Raw genomic sequence first — 24,219 nt, 5'->3', positions numbered from 1 at the left:
GCTCTCTCTCTCTGACAGTGTGGCTCTCTCTCCCTGTCTGACAGTGTGTGTGTGTCTCTCTCTCTCTCTGTCTGACAGTGCGGTTCTCTCTCTGTGCATGACTGTGCGTGTCTATCTCTCTGTCAGACAGTGCGGCTCTCTCTCTCTACCTGACTGTGCGGCTCTCTCTCACTCTCTTTGACAGTGCTGCTCTCTCTGTCACTCTCTGTCTGACTGTGCGGCTCACTCTGTCTCTGTCTGACAGCGTGGCTCTCTCTCTGTGTCTGACTGTGCGGCCCTCTCTCTCTCTCTGTCTGACAGCGTGGCTCTCTCTCTGTGTCTGACTGTGCGGCTCTCTCTCTCTCTCTCTCTGTCTGACAGTGCGGCTCTCTCTGTCTCTCTCTGTCTGACAGCGTGGCTCTCTCTCTCTGTGTCTGACAGTGCGGCTCTCTCTCTGTGTCTGACTCTGCAGCTCTCTCTCTCTCTGTCTGACAGTGCGGCTCTCTCTCTGTCTGACTGTGCAGCTCTCTCTCTCTCTGTCTGACTGTGCAGCTCTCTCTCTCTCTTTGTCTGACTGTGCGGCTCTCTCTCTGTTTCTGATAGTGCGGCTCTCTCTGTCTGACAGTGCGGCACTCTCTCTCTCTCTGTCTGACAGCGTGGTTCTCTCTCTGTGTCTGACTGTGCGGCTCTCTCTCTCTCTCTCTCTCTGTCTGACAGTGCGGCTCTCTCTGTCTCTGTCTGACAGCGTGGCTCTCTCTCTCTGTGTCTGACCGCGGCTCTCTCTCTCTCTGTCTGACAGCGTGGCTCTCTCTCTCTCTCTGTCTGACAGTACGTCTCTCTCTCTCTCTGTGTCTGACTGTGCGGCTCTCTCACTGTTTCTGATAGTGCGGCTCTCTCTGTCTGACAGTGCGGCTCTTTCTCTCTCTGTCTGACTGTGCGGCTCTCTCTCTGTTTCTGATAGTGCGGCTCTCTCTGTCTGACAGTGCGGCACTCTATCTCTCTTTGTCTAACTTTGCGGCTCTGTCTGTGTGATGTGCCATCAATTGGACTTGAGACACGATTAAGATCCATACTGCGGCTTTAATCAGCTAGTTGTTAGCCCGGTGGTCGACTACAGAGAAAGGCCGACCGCCGGGACCTCTGGGTACTTATACACCACATCGGAAACTACTTGCCTCTCGACCAATTGGTGAGCAGTCACATGACTAGTCCCAGCCAATCGGACGAGAGGCACGTGACCAGCCAGAGCCAATGGGAAACCCATGCTCTGCACCAATAGCAGTGCTCACATTCATGCCACCACATTCACCCCTTGTGGAGAAAGAAGGCGGGGGTGTGTAAGTGGAAGAGAGAGGGGGGAGGGGGGTCCGAGGACTGGTGGTATGAGCAGCGAAAATCGAGAAAAGTGGGCTGCCCACTGGATCGTGGCAAAAAAAACAATACTACTACTAATACTTAAGGTGTAACAGAATAACAACAAAGTCCAAAATGTCTATTGGTCGCATCAGATGGACTCGATCAGCCTGTCAGGTGCCCGTGGTGTTCTAGAGGACCGTCGCAGTGGAGCCGGTGACATCGGGCTGATGGTCGTCCTTGCCTCCTGGAGGGCGGTCACAGATGTGTCTCTGTACCGCAGGCCGGTGGTGGAGACGCTGTAATCGGGGGAGAGGGGGCATGTGCGCTGGGGGTGCAGGGGGCACTGGGGGGAATTGGGGTTGGGGGGGAGGTGGTGATGTAGGGGAGAAGGCCGTACGCTGGCGGGTGCCAGGTCCCGAAGCAAGACCGTATCCTGCCGACCGTCGGGATACTCCACGTACGCATACTGCGGGTTGGCGTGGAGTAACTGGACTCGCTCAACCATCGGGTCGGACTTGTGCACCCGCACATGCTTCCGGAGCAAGATGGGCCCGGGAGTGGCCAGCCAGGTCGGGAGAGAGGATCCTGAGGACGACTTCCTGGGGAAACAAGAAGACGTTCATGAGGTGTTTGATTAGTGGTAGTACAGAGGAGAGACCGGATTGAATGGAGGGCGTCGGGGATGACCTCTTGCCAACGGGGACAGGGAGATCTCTGGACCGTAGGGCCAGCAGGATGGCCTTCCAAATGGTGCCATTCTCCCGCTTGACCTGACCGTTACCCCGGGTTATAACTGGTCGTCCTGCTAGAGGCTATGCCCCTGCTGAGCAGGACCTGACGCAGTTCAGCAACTCATAAGGGAGGACCCCCGGTCGCTGTGGATGTACGCGGGGTAATCGAACAGGGAGAAGATGGATTGGAGGGCCTTTATGACGGTTGTTGTGGTCATGTCGGGACAGGGAATGGCGAAATGGAAGCGGGAATATTCGTCGATAACACTCAAGAAATATGTGTTACAGTTGTTGGAGGGGAGGGGGTCACTTGAAGTCTATACTGAGACGTTCAAAGGGGCGGGATGCCTTGATCAGATGCGCTCGTTCGAGGCGGTAGAAGTGCAGTTTGCACTCGGCGCAAACGTGGCAGTCCCTGGTGACAGTCCTGACTTCCTCAACGGAGTAGGGCAGGTTGTGGGTCTTAATAAAATGGTAAAAACGGGTGACCCCTGGATGGCAGAGGTCCATATGGACGGAGCGGAGACGGTGAATCTGCGCGCTGGTGCAGGTACCGCGGGATAGGGCATCGGAAGGCTCGTTGAGCTTCCCAGGACGACACAAGATATCGTAGTTGTACGTGGACAACTCGATCCGCCACCGCAATATCTTGTCGTTCTTGATCTTGCCCCTCTATGCATTGTCGAACATGAAAGCTACTGACTGTTGGTCTGTGAGGAGGGTAAACCTCCTGCCGGCCAGATAGTGCCTCCAATATCGCACAACTTCGACTATGGCCTATTTTCCACCGAGGAATGGCGGATTTTGGAAGCGTGGAGGGTTCGTGAAAAGAAGGCCACGGATCTGCCCGCTTGGTTCAGGGTGGCCGCCAGAGCTACGTCAGACGCGTCACTCTCGACCTAGAATGGGAGGGACCCATCGATAGCGTGCATCGTGGCCTTTGCGATATCCGCTTTGTTACGGCTAAAGGCCTGGTGGGCCTCCATCGACAGGGGAAAGGAGGTGGACTGGATGAGGGGGCAGGCTTTGTCGGCGTAGTTGGGGACCCACTGAGTATAATATGAGAAGTAGCCCAGGCAGCGTTTGAGGGATTTGAGGGAGTTGGGGAGGGGGAGTTCCATCAGGGGGCGCATGCGTTCGGGATCGGGGCCTATCACTCCGTTACGCACTACGTAGCCAAGGATGGCTAGACCGACGGTGCTAAACACGCACTTATCCTTTTTGTAAGTTAAATTAAGGAGTTTTGCGGTTCAGAGGAATTTTTGGAGGTTGATGTCGTGGTCCTGCTGGTCGTGGCCGCAGATGGTGACGTTATCGAGATACAGGAAGGTGGCCCGTAAACCGTGCTTGTCGACCATTCGGCCCATCTCCCGTTGGAAGACCGAGACCCCATTTGTGACACCGAATGGAACCCTGAGGAAGTGGTAGAGGTGCCCATCTGCCTCAAATGCGGTGTACTTTCGGTCACTCGCACGGATGGGGAGCTGGTGGTAGGCGGACTTAAGGTCCACCGTGGAGAAGACTTTGTATTTCGCAATCCTGTTAACCAGGTCGGAAATACGGGGGAGAGGATACGCGTCCAGCTGCGTAAAGCTGTTGATGGTCTTACTGTAATCGATGACCATCCGGCTTTTCTCCCCAGTACCAACTACCAGTACTTGGGCTCACCAGGGACTGTTGCTGGCCTTGATAACTCCTTCCTTAAGGAGCCTCTGGACCTCGGACCCGATGAAGGTCCGGTCCTGGGCACTGTATCGTCTGCTCCGAGTGGCCACGGGTTTACAATCTGGGGTGAGATTAGCAAACAAGCAAGGGGGGTCCACTTTGAGGGACGCGAGGCTGCAAACAGTAATAGGGGGGATAGGGCCGCCGAATTGAAAGGTCAAGCTCTGCAGGTTGCACTGGAAATCCAGGCCCAAGAGTGCCGGAGCACATAGACGGGGAGGATGAGGAGTTTGAAGTTTTTGAAAACCCTCCCCTGGACCATGAGGTCCGTTTTGCAGCACCCGGTGATTTAGACGGAGTGCGAACCCGAGGCCAATTCAATCTTATGCTTAACTGGATGGATGGGGCGCGCGCAGCGTCTTATCGTGTCGGGGTGGACGAAACTTTCCGTGGTCCTGGAGTCCAGCAGGCATCTCGTTTTGTGTCCGTTGAGCTGGATCGTTGTCGGAGTCTTGGCGAGCGTGCGTGGTCGCGACTGGTCGAGTTTCAGATCATCCTCGGTGGCAGAGTAATCGCTGGCAGGGCCTTCCGTGTTGGCCCAAGATGGCGGCGCCCAGGACCCGCACATGGAATCGGGGTCCCAAGATGGCGACGCCCAGGACCGGCACGTGGAGCCGGGGCCCCACGATGGCGGCGCCCATGGCCCGCACATAGCGTCCGGGGCCCAAGATAGTGGCGCCCGTGGGAACCTCGTGGCGGCTGGGGGCAGTGTCAGCGGCGTCTGTGGGCCGGTCGGGGCAGCTGGGAGCGAGGGTCGGGAGGACCGTGGGGCCGTTGCAGGGGCCGGGAGGTGGGCCGGGGAGGTTGGTGCCACTGGGCCCTAGGGGGGCCCGGAGGGGGGGCGATCCGCGGTCTCTGCGCGGAACAGCAGCGACCGACTTGGTCTGGCAGACCACCGCGTAGTGGCCCTTCTTCCCGCAGCTCTTGCACAGAGCGGAGCGCGCCGGTCAGTGCGGGCGGGGGGTGCTTAGAGAGACCACAAAAATAGCAACGGGGCCCCGTTAGTTTGTTTGAGCGACCCGCAGCGCAAGCCTGGGGGGGGGGGGTCGGGGTCCACGGAGGACGGGGTGGCGCATGCCATGAAGTCTAGGGGGTTGCTGCGCGGCCGGGGGCGTATGCGCGGGCGGTCAGGTTAGCAACCTCCAGGGAGGTTGCAAGAGTCCATGCCTCAGTTAGGCTGAGGGTGTTCTTCTCCAGCAATCGTTGGCGGATAGAAGGGGACTGCATGCCAGCAACGTAAGCGCCTCTAATTAAGAGTTCCATGTGCTCAGTCGCCGAAACTTGGAGACATGAGCATGTTCTCCCTAGAGCTGTGAGGGCCTGGTAAAACTGGTCAAGTGACTCACCAGGGAACTGTTGTCTGGTCGTCAGGAGATGCCGTGCGTATACTTTGTTGACCAGCCGGAGAAACTGTCCTTTGAGAATCTCCATGGCCGCATCATAATCGCTTTCATCCTCAATCATTAACTATTCCGCTGTGCCCACGCACGAGTGGAGGTTGTGGAGTTTCTGCTCCTTGGTGGGCTTGCCGGCTGCAGTGGTCAGGTAACTATTAATACACGCCTGCCAGTGTTTAAAGATTGCAGATGCATTTGCAGCAAACGGGCTGGTGCGGAGGCAGTCAGGTTTGATGCCTCAATTGGACTTGAGACACGATTAAGATCCAAACTGTGGCTTTAATCAGCTAGTTGTTAGCCCGGTAGTCGACTACAGAGAAAGGCCGACCGCCGGGACCTCTGGATATTTATACACCACCTCGGAGGCGGGGTCTACTTGCCTCACGACCAATTGGTGAGCAGTCACATGACTAGTCCCAGCCAATCGGACGAGAGGCACATGACCAGCCAGAGCCAATGGGAAACCCATGCTCTGCACCAATGGCAGTGCTCACATTCATACCACCACACTGTGTGTCTGACTGTGCGGCTCTGTCTCCCTCTCACTGTCTGAAAGTGAGGCTCTCTCTCTCTCTGTCTGACAATGCAGCTCTCTCTCTCTCTGTCTGACTGTGTGTCTCTCTCTCTCTGTGTATGGCTGTGCGGCTCTCTCTCTCTCTGGATAACTGTGCGGCTCTCTCTCTCTCTCTGTATGACTGTGTGGCTTTCTCTCTCTGTCTGACTGTGCGGCACCATCTCTCTGTGTATGATTGTGCGGTTGTCTAACTCTGTGACTGACAGTGCGGCTCTCTCTCTCTGTGTATGACTGCATCTTTCTCTGTCTGTCTGACTGTGTGGTGATGTGACCATCAATACACTAGACACACGATTGGAAGTAAACTGTGGTTTTAATAGTCTTACAACTGAGCCTTCCTGCGACCAGAAGAACTGAGAGCAGGCTTACGGCTGCAGCACTTTATACTTCCGGTAGTGGGAGGGACCATGGGAGGGGCCATGGGTGGAGCCAAGGGTGGAGTCAAGGGTGGAGCCCTGTACAATCTCCTCATCTCCCCCTATGGGCTGAGCCGCGCAACGGCTCACATACAGAGCCCACAAGGACATAATAAAATGCAATGCAATACAGTGTGAATTACAATACAGTATAATTCACCACATTCACCCCCTGTAAAAAAAAAATCAAGTCCGGCGCAGGTGACGGGTCTACAAGTTGAGACGGTCCGGTGGCCGAGTCGTCCTATGGGATCGGCGGATCACCGTGGTTGCAGCCTCTTCGGGTGGCTGGGTGGTGACGATTGGTGTGGGTATGAGGGCGGACTCCGGGGGTGTTTCGATCCGAGCTTCATACCTGACCGGTGCGACGGGCGACGGGGGGGGGCAGGAAACCTACAGGCAGGGAACTTATCGGCGCGGGGGCGCAGGACGTGGGAGGTTGGGTGGGATGTAGTGTGAGGGGTGGGGTGTAGTGTGGTGGTAGTGGTGGATCCTGCAGGAGCCAGGTCCCGGAGGGAAACGGTGTCCTGACGGCCGTCGGGGTATTCAATTAAGGCGTATTGGGGGTTCGAATGAAGCAGTAGCACTCTCTCTACTAGCGGGTCTGTTTTGTGTGTCCGGACTTGCTTCCGGAGGAGAACCGGGCCCAGTGTCCTCAACCAGGACGGGAGCGAAGTAGTGCCCCTAGAGAAAACAAATAGTTGTTCATGAGGGGTCTGGTTGGTGGCGGTGCACAGGAGAGACCTAATAGCATGGAGCGCGTCGGGGAGGACCTCCTGCCAGTGGGAGGTCGGGAGATTCCTGGACCGGAGGGTCAGTCGCGTTCTCCCTCTCCACCTGCCTGTTACCCCTGGGGTTGTAGCTGGTAGTCCTGCTCGAGGCGATGCCTTTGTCGAGCAGATACTGACGCAGCTCGTCGCTCATGAAGGACGAACCCCGGTCGCTGTGTACGTAGCTGGGGAAACCAAACAGGTGAAGATACTGTGCAGAGCTTTGATAACTGTGTGGGAGGTCATATCGGGGCACGGGATGGCAAAGGGGAAGTGGGAGAACTCATCGATGACGTTCAGAAAGTACACATTTCGATTGGTCGAGGGGAGTGGCCCTTTGAAATCGATGCTCAGGTGTTCAAAAGGCCGGGTGCCTTTACCAGGTGGTCCGTGTCTGGTCTATAGTGCAGTTTGCACTCTGTGCAGATCAGGCAATCCCTGGTGATAGTTTTGACCTCCTCGGTGGAGAAAGGCAGATTTCGGGATTTGACGTAGTGGGCGAGCCAGGTGACCCCCGGGTGGCAGAGGTTATTGTGGATAGCCTTCAGACAGTCATCTTGCGCGCTGGCACACGTGCCGTGGGACAGGGCATCTGGGGCTCAAACATGAAGGCAACCGATCTTTGGTCGGTGATGAGGGTAAACCTCCTACCCATGAGGTAGTGCCCCGGATCATTCGGGAGGCGGAGGGGGTTATTGAGAGGAGTTATAGGGAGGTAGTCACACCTCAGGTAAAAGAAGAAGGTAGATGGGTTACCGTCAGGGGAACGAGAGGGAACTGGCAGGCAGTGCAGGGATCCCCTGTGGTCGTTCCCCTCAATAACAAGTATACCGTTTTGGATACTGTTGGGGGGGCGACTTACCAGTGGTAAGCAATGGGGCACAGGTCTCTGGCACAGAGTCTGTCCCTGTTGCTCAGAAGGGAAGGGAGAAGAGGAACAGAGCACTTGTCATTGGGGACTCCATAGTTAGAGGAACAGACAGGAGGTTCTGTGGGAACGAAAGAGACTCACGGTTGGTGTGTTGCCTACCAGGTGCCAGGGTTCGTGATGTCTCTGATCGTGTTTTGGGATCCTTGGGAGGAGGGGGAGCAGCCCCAAGTCGTGGTCCACATAGGTACCAACGACATAGGTAGGAAGAGAGATGGGGATTTGAGACAGAAATTCAGGGAGCTAGGGTGGAAGCTGAGAGCTAGAACAAACAGAGTTGTTATCTCTGGGTTGTTACCCGTGCCACGTGCTAGCAAAGTGAGAAATAAGGAGAGAGAGGAGTTGAACACGTGGCTACAGGGATGGTGCAGGAGGGAGGGTTTTGGTTTCCTGGATAATTGGGGCTCATTCTGGGGTAGGTGGGACCTCTACAAACAGGATGGTCTTCACCTGAACCAGAGGGGTACCAATATCCTGGGGGGGAGATTTGCCAGGTGTTAGATTTAGATGTAGGTGAGCACTTTGGTGATAGTGATCACAATTCGGTTATGTTTACTTTAGCGATGGGCAGGGATAGGTATATACCGCAAGGCAAGAATTATAGCTGGGGGAAAGGCAATTATGATGCTATTCGGCAAGATTTAGGATGTATAGGATGGGGAAGGAAACTGCAGGGGATGGGTACAATCGAAATGCGGAGCTTTTTCAAGGAACAGCTACTGCGTGTCCTTGATAAGTATGTACCTGTCAGGCAGGGAGGAAGTTGTCGAGCAAGGGAACCGTGGTTTACAAGGAAGAAGAAGGCTTCTGGGGTTGGAAAACTGGGGCTGGTTTAGCTCACTGAGCTAAATCGCTGGCTTTTAAAGCAGACCAAGCAGGCTAGCAGCACGGTTCGATTCCCATACCAGCCTCCCCGGACAGACGCCGGAATGTGGCGACTAGGGGCTTTTCACAGTAACTTCATTGAAGTCTACTCGTGACAATAAGAGATTTTCATTTTAGGGGCTGGTTTAGCTCACTGAGATAAATCGCTTGCTTTTAAAGCAGACCAAGCAGGCCAGCAGCACGGTTCGATTTCCGTACCAGCCTCCCCGGACAGGCGCCGGAATGTGGCGACTAGGGGCTTTTCACAGTAACTTCATTGAAGCCTACTCGTGACAATAAGCGATTTTCATTTTCATTTCATTTCATGTTAGGATGAGACATGAAGGCTCAGTTAGGGCACTTGAGAGTTACAAGTTAGCCAGGAAGGACCTAAAGGGAGAGTTAAGAAGAGCGAGGAGAGGACACGAAAAGTCGTTGGTGGATAGGATCAAGGAAAACCCTAAGGCTTTCTATAGGTATATCAGGAACAAAAGAATGACTAGAGTAAGATTAAGGCCAATCGAGGATAGTAGTGGAAAGTTGTGTGTGGAATCAGAGAAGATAGGGGAAGCGTTAAATGGGTTTTATCGTCAGTGTTTACACTGGAGAAAGACAATGTTGTCGAGGAGAATACTCGGGTACAGTCGACCAGGCTAGATGGGATTGAGGTTCACAAGGAGGAGGTGTCAGCAATTTTGGAAAGTGTAAAAATAGGTAAGTCCCCTGGGCCAGATGGGATTTATCCGAGGATTCTCTGGGAAGCCAGGGAGGAGATTGCAGAGCATTTGTCCTTGATCTTTATGTCGTCTTTGTCGACAGGAATAGTGCCGGAAGACTGGAGGACAGCAAATGTTGTCCCCTTGTTCAAGAAGGGGAGTAGAGACAACCCTGGTAATTATAGACCTGTGAGCCTTACTTCGGTTGTGGGTAAAATGTTGGAAAAGGTTATAAGAGATAGTGTTTATAATCATCTTGAAAAGAACAAGTTGATTAGCGATACTCAACACGGTTTTGTGAAGGGTAGGTCATGCCTCACAAACCTTATTGAGTTTTTTAAGAAGGTGACCAAACAGGTGGATGAGGGTAAAGCGGTTGATGTGGTGTATATGGATTTCAGTAAGGCGTTTGATAAGGTTCCCCATGGTAGGCTATTGCAGAAAATACGGAAGTATGGGATTGAAGGTGATGTAGCGGTTTGGATCAGTAAATGGCTAGCTGAAAGAAGACAGAGGGTGGTGGTTGATGGCAAATGTTCATCCTGGAGTTCAGTTACTAGTGGTGTACCGCAAGGATCTGTTTTGGGGCCACTGCTGTTTGTCATTTTTATAAATGACCTGGAAGAGGGTGTAGAAGGATGGGTTAGTAAATTTGCAGATGACACAAAGACCGGTGGGGTTGTGGATAGTGCTGAAGGATGTTATAGGTTACAGAGGGACATAGATAAGATGCAGAGCTGGGCTGAGAGGTGGCAGATGGCGTTTAATGCGGAAAAGTGTGAGGTGGTTCACTTTGGAAGGAGTAACAGGAATGCAGAGTACTGGGCTAATGGCACGATTCTTGATAGTGTAGATGAACAGAGAGATCTCGGCATCCAGGTGCATAAATCCCTGAATGTTGCCACCCACGTTAATAGGGCTGTTAAGAAGGCTTATGGTGTGCTAGCCTTTTATCAGTAGGGGGATTGAGTTTCGGAGCCACGAGGAAATGTTGCAGCTGTACAAAACTCTGGTGCGGCCGCACCTGGAGTACTCTGTGCAGTTCTGGTCACCACATTATAGGAAGGATGTGGAAGCTTTGGAAAGGGCTCAGAGGAGATTTACTAGGATGTTGCCTGGTATGGAGGGAAGGTCTTACGAGGAAAGGCTCAGGGACTTGAGGTTGTTTTCGTTAGAGAGGAGAAGGCTGAGAGGTGACTTAATAGAGACATATAAGATAATCAGAGGGTTAGATAGGGTGGACAGTGAGAGTCTTTTTCCTCGGATGGTGATGACCAACACGAGGGGACATAGCTTTAAATTGAGTGGTGGTAGATATAGGACAGATGTCAGAGGCAGTTTCTTTACTCAGGGAGTAGTAGGGGTGTGGAACGCCCTGCCTGCAACAGTAGTAGACTCGCCAAATTTAAGGGCATTTAAGTGGTCACTGGATAGACATATGGATGAAAATGGAATAGTGTAGGTCAGATAGGCTTCAGATGGTTTCACGGGTCGGCGCAACATCGAGGGCCGAAGGGCCCGTACTGCGCTGTAATGTTCTATGTTCTGTGTTCTATGTTCCAGTGCCGTACGGCTTCCACAATAGCTTGAGATTCCTTTTCGACTGAGGAGTGTCGAAGTTCCGAAGCGGAGAGGTTCGGGAGAAGAAGGCTACTGGCCTCCCTGCCTGATTCAGAGTGGCTGCGAGAGTGACCTCAGAGGCGTCGCTCTCCAGCTGGAAGGCGACGGTTTCATCCACCGCCCGCATGGCAGCTTTGGCGATGTCCTCCTTGATGCAGTTGAAGGTCTGGTGGACCTCAGCTGACAGAGGAAAGTGTGTGGTCTTAAATAGTAGGTGGGCTTTGTCCGCATACTGAGGGACCCACTGCGCATAATAAGAGAAAAATCCCAGGCACCTCTTGAGGGCCCTGGGGCAATGAGGGAGAGGGAGTAGTCCAGGAGGGAGCATACGGTCCAGGTCGGGGCCCAGGACTCCGTTTTCCACCACATAGCCGAGGATGGCTAGTCTGGTAGTGCGGAAAACGCATTTCTCTGTATTATAGGTGAGGTTGAGTTTCTGGGCGGTTTGGAGAAATCAATTGGAGGTTGGCGGCGTGGTCCTGCTGATCATCGCCGCAGGTGGTGACATTGTCCAAGTACAGAAACGTGTCCCGCAGCCCGTACTGGCCCACCTTTCGGTCCATTGTTCGTTGGAACACCGAGACCCCATTCATGACGCCAAAGGGAACCTGGAGGAAATGGAAGAGGCGGCCATCGGCCTTGAACGCCGTGTAGTGGCGGTCCTCCGGGCGGATTGGGAGCTGGTGGTATGCAGATTTCAGATCCACCGTGGAGAATATGCGGTACTGGGCGATCTGATTATCCATGTCTGCAATCCTGGGGAGGGGGTACGCATCGAGGTGCGTGAACCGGTTAATGGTTTGGCTATAATCAACCACCATTCGGAACTTTTTCCCGGTCTTGACGACCACCACCTGAGCTCTCCAGGGGCTGTTACTGGTCTCTATGATTCCCTCGTGTAGGAGCCGCTGGACTTTGGCTCCAATGAATACTCTGTCCTGCAGGCTATACCTGCTGCGAGTGGCTACAGGCTTGCAGTTTAAAGTGAGATTAGCGAAGAGTGGAGGGGGTCGATTTTTAGTGTCGCTAGACTGCAGATAGTGAGTGGAGGTAGGGGTCCGCCGAAGCTGAATGTGAGGCTTGTGAGGTTACATGGGAAATCGAGTCCAAGTAAGAGTGGGGCGCAGAGTTCGGGAGTACGTACAGCTGGAAATTAGAGTAGCTGGCGCCCTGAATCATCAGGGTCGCGACGGTGCGCCCTTGTATGTGGACTGAGTGTGAGCCCGAGGTGAGGGAGATAGTTTGCCGTGCAGTGAAGATAGGGAGCGAACAGCATCTTACCAGGTCAGGGTGTATGAAGCTCTCGGTGCTCCCGGAGTCGAAGAGGCATGGTGTCCTGTACCCGTTGATTTTAACGGACATCATCGAGCTCTGGAGGTGCTTCGGACGTGACTGGTCCAAGGTGACTGCGTTGAGTTGCGGGTAGTCGGCAGCTCGATCAGCTGCGCTGGAGTGGCCCCGTGATGACTGTCCGCTGAGATCGTATTCGTCGAGGTTTGGTTCGGTTGATGGCCAAGCTGGAGAAGGTGGCGTCCAAGATGGCAGCCCCCATGACTCGCACGTGGCCGGTCACGTGGGGGAGGATTTCCAAGATGGCGGCCCCCATGAGTCACACATGTCGGGTGGAGGCAGAGTCGGCAGACACGCTGCAGCATTATGGGGCCTGCGGGCCTGTGAGTTTGGTAGGCGAGTGGTCTGGACTGCGGGGGAGTTTAGAGTTTTCGATTTGGCTAGGCATACTCGGGCATAGTGTCCTTTGCGACCACAGCAGCTGCAGTTCGCATTGTGGGCTGGGCAGTGCTGCCGTGGGTATTGGGGCTGGCCACAAAAATGGCACGCTGGCACTCCAAAATGGGTGGGTGGCCACGCGACGCAGATTTGGGCAAGTCGCTGGTCGGGGGCTCACGATGGGGTCGCTTGGTCCGCGGGGAATGTGTTCAAACTGCGGAATGCGACCTCCATAGTTAGAACATAGAACAGTACAGCACAGAACAGGCCCTTCGGCCCTCGATGTTGTGCCGAGCAATGATCACCCTACTTTAAACCCACGTAACCCGTATACCCGTAACCCAACAATCCCCCCATTAACCTTACACTACGGGCAATTTAGCATGGCCAATCCACCTAACCCGCATATCTTTGGACTGTGGGAGGAAACCGGAGCACCCGGAGGAAACCCACGCACACACAGGGAGGACGTGCAGACTCCACACAGACAGTGACCCAGCCGGGAATCGAACCTGGGACCCTGGAGCTGTGAAGCAGTGATGCTAACCACCATGCTACCGTGAGGCTGACTCTACAGTGTCCTCCAAGTTCTGGTCCCCTTTTTCAAGCAATCACTGGCGCACATAGTTGGACCTGAGCCCTGCAACGTATACATCATGTACAGCGAGTTCCATATGCTGGGAGGCTGTTACAGCCTGAAAATTGCAGTCCCGAGCAAAGGCTTTTAAATCACGCAGAAAATCTTCCAGCAACTCCGCGGGGCGCTGGCGGCGGGTCGTGAAAATGTGCCGCACGTAGACCTCGTTAATCGGCCGCACCTACAATCGGCCGAGCATGGCTAGACCCTCAGTAAATGAGGTGGTACAATTGAGTTGCGTAGAGATAAGATGGCTCACCCGTGCGTGCAGTAGGCTGAGTTACTGCTCCTCTGTAGTCTCGGACGTGCTTGATTCAGCCAGGTAGGCCTTGAAACATCGGAGCCAACGTAGGAAGATTTCCTTCGCCTCTGCAGCCTGCGGGTCGAGTTCTAGTCGGTCAGGTTTGAGGGCTGATTCCATCGTAGTTTCTTCAAGTTTTCTAAGACTATTAAATTGATGTGACCATCAATTCACCAGACACACGATTGGAAGTAAACTGTAGTTTTAATAGTCTTACAACTGAACCTGCCTGCGACCAGAGGAACTGAGAGCAGGCTTACGGCTGCAGCACTTCATACTTCCGGTAGTGGGAGGGGCCATGGGTGGAGCCATGGGCGGAGCCAAGGGTGGACCCTGAACAAGCTCCTCATCTCCCCCTATGGGCAGAGCCACGCAATGGCTCACATACAGAGCCCACAAGGATATAATACAATGAAATGCTATTGTATTATATCAGTGTGAATTAGAATGCAGTATAATTCACCACATGCGGCACCGTCTCTCTGTGTCTGACAGTGCGGTTGTCTCTCTCTGTGTCTGACAGTGCGGCTCTCTCTCTCTCTGTATGACAATGCGGCTCTCTCTCTGTGTCTGACAGTGCGGCTCTCTCTCTCTGTATGACAATGCGGCTCTCTCTCTCTGTCTGACAGTGCAGCTCTCTCTCTCTCTGTCTGACAGTGCGGCTCTCTCTCTCTCTGTATGACAATGCGGCTCTCTCTCTGTGTCTGACAGTGCGGCTCTCTCTCTCTGTATGACAATGCGGCTCTCTCTCTCTGTCTGACAGTGCGGCTCTCTCTCTCTCTGTCTGACAGTGCGGCTCTCTCTCTCTCTGTATGACAATGCGGCTCTCTCTCTGTGTCTGACAGTGCGGCTCTCTCTCTCTCTGTATGACAATGCGGCTCTCTCTCTCTGTCTGATAGTGCGGCTCTCTCTCTCTCTGTATGACAGTGCGGCTCTCTCTCTGTGTCTGATAGTGCGGCTCTCTCTCTCTCTGACAGTGCGGCTCTCTCTCTCTCTGTCTGACTGTGAATGGACACGGGACAGAGACTGATTCACAGTCAATGATCTGGAGAGAGCACTATGAACCTCTCTAACTTTTCCATTCTGTTTCTGTGCAGGGAAATGTGGAAATTGAAACATATTGGTTGACAGGGAAGCGTGATAAGGATGGTAACGCACAGGCTGCCTGCCCACAATTTGAGAATCAAGCAATCAGCACAACAACCCTGTCACCACTATCTTCAGTTGGTGGTAAGGGAGAATTGGTAAGATATCCACTGTCTACATTAAAGAAAGATCCTCAGCCAATAGATAGATATGATCAGAGCCACTGGGCAGGATTTGCCGCGCTTGAGTGCTGGCTGAGATGAGAAGATCCTGTGTAGCTTTTCGGCTGTACAGCTCGCTTTTCCCATTACATTAGAAATTCCTGCAGCCATGCCCACACTGTCACACTGGCGTGGCAGGGCAGAAGAAAGCTGCGAATACCAGGAATCCCGAGGTCGAAAAAGGTGCCCTGGTCTCCAATCAAAAACATCAAACCCCCACCCCATGTACACACTGATCCTCTCACCACGTCCCCACACAAGGAAATCATCCCCCCACCCCACACTTGGAACGCCACAGAGGGGCTGGCCTTGGCACTGCTGCTGCCCCAAGTGCCAGAGGGCAGAGCCCAAGTACCATACCTGGGAGCTATACATACATGGGCAACCCTCAGTGGGTTCCCTCCGTCTGATTTAATGTTTTGAAAACAGGTGAACCTTCCCGATGTGACGTCACATCAATGAGGGGGAAATCCTAATGTAAGGGCAATTTATGGCGGGAAAAACATTTAATGAGATTCTAATTACATTCTAATTAAACTGCTCCCACATTTCATTATGATCAAAGCTGATCATTCCAACTCAGCAACCTGTTCCCGCCTTTCCCCCTTTAATCCCTTTCACTCCAAGTGCTACATGTAACTACTTCTTTAAAACATACATAGAAACATACAAAGAATATTGAAGCTGGAGGGGGCATTCGGCCCTTCAAGCCTGCATGCCTTTTGATCATCAAGATCAATACCCTGATCCCGCCTTCCTCCTCTTTCCCTTGATCCCTTTAGCCGCAAGAGCGACATCTAATTCCTTCTTGAAATTACACAATGTTTTAACCTCAATTACATTTTGTAATAGTGAATTCCACAGATTCACCACTCTCTCTGGGTGAAGAGAGTTCTCCTCACCTCAGCCCTAAAGTCCTCAGTCCTTACCCTCAAGCTATGACCCCTAGTTATGGACTCCCCCCACCATCGGGAACATTCTTTCTGAATCTACAATCTACCCTATCTAATCCTGTTAAAATTTTGCAAGTTTCTATAAGATCCTCTCTCACTCTTGTAAACTTCAATGAATATAATTTTAACCGATTTAGTCTCTCCTCATATGTCAGTCCCGCCATCCCAGGAATCAGCTTCACTACACTCCCTCCATAACAAGAGCATCCTTCATCAGATAAGGTCACCAAAAATGTACACAATACTCAAGGTGTGGCCTCAACAATGCCTTACACAATTGCAGTAAAACATCCCTATTCCGATACTCAATCCTCTCGCTATGAAGGCCAACATATGATTTGCCTTCTTTACCTGCTGTACCTGCGCACTTACTTTCAGCAACTGGTGCAGAAAGACACCAAGGTCCACCTCTCAATCTAAACCCATTCAAATAATAATGTACCTTCCTATTTTTGCTCCCGAAGGGCCTGGGTTCTCCGTTGGGGGGAATTCTCCGTTGCGCTGGCAGCGCACCCACACCCGAGGATTTCCCGACAGCGTGGGGCTGCCCACAATGTGAAACCCTGCTGACTAGCTGGCATGCCTGAGAATCCCGCTGCCAGGGGGGGGGGGGGGGGGGGGGCGCCGCCGCCGCCGCACCTGACAACTGGTGCGTCGGGGCGGACAATCTGCCCCATATTTATCCACGGTATTCTGCATCTATCATGCAAATGCCCACTCACTCAGCCTGTCCAAATCCTGCTGAAACATCTCTGCATCCTACTCACAGTTTACCCTCCCGTTTAACTTTGTATCATCTTCAAATTTGGAGACAAATCATTAATATATAATGTGAACAGTTGGGAGCCCAGCACAGAAAATTGCGGTACCCCAGTAGCGATGCCAGTCGGAAAAAGGCCCATTTATTCCAACTGCTTGCTTCCTGCCTGCTAACCAGCTTTCTATTCATCTCAAGACACTGCCTGCAATCCCATGCTCTTCAACTTTAAGTATGCGATGTGAGACTTTATCAAAAGCCATAGAATCATAGAATCCCTACAGTGCAGAAGGAGGCCATTTGGCCCATCGGGTGTCCACCGACCCTCTGAAAGAGCACCCAATCTTGGCCCATGTCCCCACCCTATCCCTGTAACCCAGTAACCCCATCTAACATTTTGGATGTTAAGGGACAATTTAGCATGCCTGTTTAAAAGAAAGAGCTAAAAAAAATATATATTTTTAAAAAATGTCTACATACCTTTAAAAGACTTGTTACAAACGTCACCTGTTATTTTCTATCCAAATCTCATTGTTTAAATGTTTGCTTTTAATGGGTGTACCCAAGCTGGTTGCGTCATAAGAGGGCTGCACTCCCTTATGGAGTGTGCTGGAGCCTGGGCATGCCGGGGCGCTGGAGCCTGGGCATACCAGGGCGCTGGAGCCTGGGCATACCAGGGCACTGGAGCCTGGGCATACCGGGGCACTGGAGCCTGGGCATACCGGGGCACTGGCGCCTGGGCATACCGGGGCACTGGCGCCTGGGCATACCGGGGCGCTGGCGCCTGGGCATACCGCTCGCTGGAGCCTGGGCATACCGGGGCGCTGGAGCCTGGGCATACCAGGGCACTGGAGCCTGGGCATACCAGGGCGCTGGAGCCTGGGCATACCAGGGCACTGGAGCCTGGGCATACCGGGGCGCTGGAGCCTGGGCATACCGGGGCACTGGAGCCTGGGCATACCGGGGCACTGGAGCCTGGGCATACCAGGGCGCTGGCGCCTGGGCATACCGGCCGCTGGAGCCTGGGCATACCGGGGCACTGGAGCCTGGGCATGCCAGGGCGCTGGAGCCTGGGCATGCCGGGGCGCTGGAGCCTGGGCATACCGGGGCACTGGAGCCTGGGCATACCGGGGCACTGGCGCCTGGGCATACCGGGGCGCTGGCGCCTGGGCATACCGCTCGCTGGAGCCTGGGCATACCGGGGCGCTGGAGCCTGGGCATACCAGGGCGCTGGAGCCTGGGCATACCAGGGCGCTGGAGCCTGGGCATACCGGCCGCTGGAGCCAGGGCTTACGGGGGCACTGGAGCCTGTGCATACCGGGGCGCTGGAGCCAGGGCTTACGGGGGCACTGGAGCCTGTGCATACCGGGGCGCTGGAGCCAGGGCTTACGGGGGCACTGGAGCCTGTGCATACCGGGGCGCTGGAGCCAGGGCTTACGGGGGCACTGGAGCCTGTGCATACCGGGGCGCTGGAGGCCCGAGGCTGCCAAAGAGAAATTAATGTTTGTCGTATCATTGGAAAGTGCACACATTTGTCTTTCAAAGTCGGCGGTCCATGGCTTCCTGAAAGGTCCTGTGTTAATGATGTCTCCTACTCTGTATATTTTGAATCCCTGCTTGTATCATACATTGCTGCTCGATAATGGTAGCCTCCTACTGCAACCTTATTACCCTCCATCTTCAGATGAACCCAATCAAGATGAAAGACGATGAAGCAACTGTTGAATTGCTGCCTCGGGAAATGGTCATTTCAAGAGTATCACTGGGAAAGTCGATGAAGGGGATCAGTACCAATGAGGATTCATTTTGTCAGGTGTGTGCTGAACGTGATGTTCCTGTATGAATCAGGGTACCTCAGAATTAGATGGATATGTGAAACTTGTCAAATGATCTTGAATGATTCAGGGAGATTATTCCTTAAGGAACAGATTATATTTGATGAAGCAATGTTTTTTTAAAAATTTAGAGTGCCCAATTAATTTTTTCCAATTAAGGGGCAATTTAGCCTGGCCAATCCACCTAACCTACACCTAACCTACACATCTTTGCGCTGTGGGGACGAAATCCACGCAAACATGGGGAGAATGTACAAACTCCACACGGACAGTGACTCAGAGCCGGGATCGAACCTGGGACCTCGGTGCCGTGAGACAGCAGTGCTAACCACTATGCCACCATGCTGCCATATGAAAAAATGTTTGAGAAAAGAGGATGTGGTGGTGTAGATTCAGATTATTTATTTAGATTTAGATCGTTGTATACATGAAAATATAGGACATACGATCTAGACGCAATGTAAATAGATAGACATAGACATTGGCGTGTAGTGCTACACAGTGCAAAATATACATGGAGAGATCGGTTCTGTCCATAAGAGGATCATTCAGGAGTCTGATAGGAGTGGGGAAGAAGCTTTATTGAATCTGTTAGTGCGTGTTCTCAGACTTTATGTCTTCTGCCCAATGGAAGAGGTTGGCAGAGAGAAAGCCTTGATGTGAGCGGTCTTCGATTACGCTGCCTGCTTTCCTGAGGCAGCGGGAGATATAGACAGTCAATGGATGGGAGGCTGGTTCATTCTGAAATGAAAAATGAAATGAAAATCGCTTATTATCACAAGTAGGCTTCAAATGAAGTTAGTGTGAAAAGCCCCTAGTCGCCACATTCCGGCGCCTGTTCGGGGGGGCTGGTATGGGAATGGTGATGGAATGGACTGTGTTCGCAACTTTCTGTAGTTTCTTAGGGCCTTGAGCCATTGCAGACAGTGATGCAACCATTGGATGCTTTCCAGTGGCATTGTCACGGGACTAGTAAACCCTGAGCCAGGGTAATGCTCTAGATTCGACCTAGGTTCGAATTCCATCATGGCAGATGGTGAAATTTGAATTCAGTATAAATCTGGAATTAGAAGTCTCATGCGGATAAATTAAAACATGTTGCGACAAACTGTGAAGGAAATTGGTCATACGGATCAGAAAAATCTTCTGCCCATTCCAGAATCAAACTAATCCCATTAACCAGCTCTCTCTCCCCTTAACCCGATGTGAATCTTACCTGAATTCCTCATCATAACCTCCAGGATCAGCTATTCCCCCTCTCTCTATTTTACAATGTTTCACGGAAAAGTTAATGGGCGCGATTCTCCCCAACGGCCGCCGCGACGAAAGGCTGCGACGAAAACGGCTGTATTTTACGGCCGCCTCCGCCCCCCGACCGGGAACCAATTCTGGTCCCCGGTCGGGGCTAGCATCCTGCGGCTGTGAACTCCGGCATCACGGGCTTAACGAATTTCGTTAAGCCCGCTAGCCAGAGTTAGCGACGGCTGACGCGTCAGATGACGTCAGCCGCGCATGCGCGGAATGGACGACTCCAACCCGCGTATGCGCGGATGATGTCATCATGCATATGCGTGAAACCCGCGCATGCACGGGCCGGTATGCCCCTCAGCCGCCCCGCGAATGGATACAGCGGGGCGGCGGAAGGATAAAGAGTGCGCGGGGTAAGTACCCGCTGCCTGCGATCGGTGGGCACCGATCGCGGGCCCATGGCACCCTTGGCACCGCCGTGGTACTGCCGTGCCAATCGGTGCCATGGTTCCCCAGATCGGGACTTTACGGCCGTTTTTACGAACGGTCAGACCAAGTGTGATTTACGTTCATAAAAACGGCCGTAAAGGCCTTGGAAATCGGCCCATCGGCCAGCTGAGAATCGCTGCTCGCCGTAAAAAAACGGCGAGCAGCGATTCGTGTCGGGAGGCGGCCGTGGGGGGGGGGGGGAGAATAGCGGGAGGGCGTCGGACCAGCGTGGCCGTAAAAATTTACGCCGCCTGCTATTCTCCGCCCCGTCGTGAGTGCGGAGAATTCCGCCCAATATTCTCCTCAGCCCAAACCAAGCAGATATTCCTGAATTGCTGCCATTTGAGGCGAATGCTAATCCGTCATTTTGACCAACTTTCATAGAACATAGAACAGTACAGCACAGAACAGGCCCTTCGGCCCTCGATGTTGTGCCGAGCAATGATCACCCTACTTAAACCCACGTAACCCGTATACCCGTAACCCAACAATCCCCCCATTAACCTTACACTACGGGCAATTTAGCATGGCCAATCCACCTAACCCGCACATCTTTGGACTGTGGGAGGAAACCGGAGCACCCGGAGGAAACCCACGCACACACAGGGAGGACGTGCAGACTCCACACAGACAGTGACCCAGCCGGGAATCGAACCTGGGACCCTGGAGCTGTGAAGCATTGATGCTAACCACCATGCTACCGTGAGGCCCCTGGTCTTTCAAACCATTGCACAAGACTTGTACAAATGTTGTTGTTGCTTCATAGCTGTTGGTCTCCAGTTATTCTAACATTATTCAGATTTATATTTCTCTGATTTAGAGTGAACATTACAAGTGGGAACAGAGCTGCTTTTTATGTGTTACACATTTCCAGTTGCGACAGCATTTGTCTTTTTTCATTGTCACAAGGTTACCTCTGATCACAATTCTTGCTTCCCTTATTTTGTGTAGTTTTCAAAATAGTGTGAAAGGCGTTATACTCACCACAAGTGGCAATGTTAGTTCTTCAGTCACTGTTCAAATAACATGGTTGAAGATGTCAGAAACTCCTCACACTAGCTGGACTCTTTGGTTGCTTTTGTGGATTGTTCGTAATGGAGGATTGCTTCATGCAGTCAGTGGTTCAAGATAAGGGGTTCTTGAAGTGATGCCTAAGTTTCTGCAGAACAATCAATGACTCTTATAATATTTTTCTGGTGGACTGCAGGGAACCTGCAGTCAGTTTTGTTTTTTTAATGGGCGTCACTGGCTGGGCCAGCATTTATTACTAGTCTCTAATTGTCCTTGAAATTTCTAGGCGAGATCAGAGGGTATTTAAAAGCTAACCACATTGCTGTGATTTTGGAGTCACCAGGTAAGGACAGCAGAATTTCCCCTACCATAAAGGGCCACATCAATTTTTACAACAATCGCCAATGATTTATTGATAGCCATTAGACTTCATTTTTTAAGTTCAAATTCCACTGTCTGGAATTCGAACCTGAATGCCCAGAGCATTATTACAGACACCCAACTGCCAGCAAGAGATAGGTAGCAGATAGGTAGAGGAGCAGATAGGTAGAGAGATTTTGGATAGGTGCAAAAGTAACATGGTTGTTGTGGCAGGGGATTTTAATTTCCCCTATATTGAATGGGACTCGGGGCTTGGATGGGGCAGAGTTTATAAGGTGTATCAGAAAGGCTTCTTGATGCAAGATGTAGATAGTCCAACTAGGAAAGGGGCAATAGTAGATCTGGTATTGGGGATTGAGCCTTGCCAGGTGGTCGAGGTTTCAGTAGGGGAAAATTTTGGGAGTAGTGATAATAATTCCATAAGTTTTAGGGGACGTTGGGATAGGGATGAGGGTAACCATTGTGTTAAGGTGCTAAACTGGGGAAAAGGCAAATTACGATAACATTGGACAGGAATTGAAGAATTTGGATTTGTTTCGGCTGTTGGAGGGTAAATCACGATCGGACATGTGGAAGTCTTTCAAGCGACAGTTGATTAGGATTCAGGAATGTCATGTTTCTGAGAGAACGAATGGTAAGTATGAGAAGTTTAGGGAGCCTTGGCTAACGAGGGATATTGTGAACATTATCAAAAAAAAGGAGGCTTTTGTATGGTCTAGAAGGGTGGGGGACAGTCAAAATCCTTGAGGAGTATAAAGTAGGAAGGTACATAAGCGGGAAATTAGGAGGGCTAGGAGGGTTCATAAAATGTCCTTGGCAAGTAAGATTAAGGTGAATCCCAAAGCTTTTTATTCATCTGTAAAAAGCAAGAGGGTGGCCAGGGAAAGGATTGGACCACTTAAGGACAGTGTGTTGACCCAGAGGAAATGGGCGAGCTACTAAATGAGTACTTTGCATCAAAGAAAAGGACTTTCTGGAAGATGATTCTTGGGTAAGGAGTATGGACAATCTGGTTTATGTAGTCATCGAAAATGAGGAGGTACTTTTAAAATTCATTAAGGTTGATGCGTCTCCTGGGCCGGATGGGATTTACTCCAGAATACTGAGATAAGCAAGGGAGGAAATTGTTGGGGTCTTTGTATCCTCATTGGCTACAGGTGAAATCCCAGAGGACTGGAGAATAGCTAATGTTGTACCGCTGTTTACTAAAGGTTGCAAGGATAATCTAGGAATCTATAGGCTGGTGAACCTCACGTCGGTAGTCGGTTAATTATTGGAGAGAATTGTCAGGGACAGGATTTATATCCATTTGGAAACAAATGGTTTCATTAGCGATAGACAACATGGTTTTGTGAAGGTGAGGTCGTGCCTCACTAACTTGATCGCGTTTTGACGAGGTGACAAAGATGATTAATGAGGGGAGGACGGTGGATGTTGTTTAGATGAACTTCAACAAGGTGCCTATGGCAGACTGGTACAAAAGGTGAAGTCACACGGGATCAGAGGTGAGGTGGCAAGATGGATACAGAACTGGCTCTGTCACAGAAAGCAAAGGGTAGCAGTGGAAGAGTATTTTTATGAATGGAAGGTTGTGACTAGTTGTGTTCCACAGAGATCTGTGTCGGGGCCTCTATTGTTTGTAGTGTACATAAACGAATTGGAGGAAAATGTGGCTGGTCTGATTAGGAAGTTCACGGATGACAGTAAGGTTTGGTGGAGTGGCAGATAGTGTTGAGGTTTGTCAGCGGATACAGCAGGATGTAGATAGGTTGGAGGTACAATTGCTAGCTAATGCATTTTGGTCGGTCTAACATAGAGGGGAAATATACCGTAAATGGCAAAACTCATCGGAATATAGAAAGTCAGAAAGATCTGGGCACACAGGTCCACAGACCTTTGAAAGGGGCAACAAACGTGGACAAGGTAGTAAAGAAAGCATACGGAATGCTTGCCTTCATTTGTCGGAGTATCGAGTATAAAAACTGGCAAGTCATGCTACAGTTGTATAGAACCTTGGTAAGGCCGCACTTGGAATATTGTGCACAATTCTGGTCGCCACACAACCAAAAGGATGTGGAGGCCTTGGAGAGGGTGCAGAGGAGGTTGTTTGGTCTGGAGGGCGTTAGCTATTTGGAGAGGCTGACTAAATGCGGACTGTTTTGATTAGAATGCCGGAGGTTGAGGGGTGACCTGATAGAGGTCTACAAGATTATGAGGGGCATGGATAGCATGGATGGGCAGGCTCTCTTTCCCTGGGTGGAGGGATAGAGGAATACGGCACAAGGAATGCTGAGGGTTTTGGCCAAGGTTGGTATCATGACCGTTACAGGCTTGGAGGGCCGAAGGGCCTGTTCCTATACTGTATTACTCTGGGCCTCTGCATTACCAGTCCAGTGACAATACCACTTCACCACCACCACCCCCACAGAGCGACTGCAGAGCAACCTCCATTTACTTCTTGTTTTTGTCTTCTTTACACAAGCCATTGAATCTTTT

The 24,219-nt window shown here is 51.9% G+C and overlaps 1 protein-coding gene across 1 annotated transcript in view; it reads left to right on the top strand.

The window, feature by feature from the left end:
• LOC119965012 (soluble guanylate cyclase 88E-like) overlaps positions 1-24,219 on the top strand; it is a 678,135-nt gene that overhangs the window by 581,753 nt on the left and 72,163 nt on the right. The window contains exons 16-17 of the mRNA XM_038795212.1: positions 14,840-14,986; positions 18,444-18,572. Of these exons, the coding sequence (XP_038651140.1) occupies positions 14,840-14,986; positions 18,444-18,572 (276 nt within the window). The remainder of the gene's footprint in view (positions 1-14,839; positions 14,987-18,443; positions 18,573-24,219) is intronic.

This window comes from Scyliorhinus canicula, chromosome 4 (genome assembly GCF_902713615.1).
Source record: "Scyliorhinus canicula chromosome 4, sScyCan1.1, whole genome shotgun sequence".
NCBI lineage: Eukaryota > Metazoa > Chordata > Chondrichthyes > Carcharhiniformes > Scyliorhinidae > Scyliorhinus > Scyliorhinus canicula.
The sequence above is the reverse complement of the archived record's forward strand: the minus strand, read 5'-3'. Positions and strand labels throughout refer to the sequence as shown.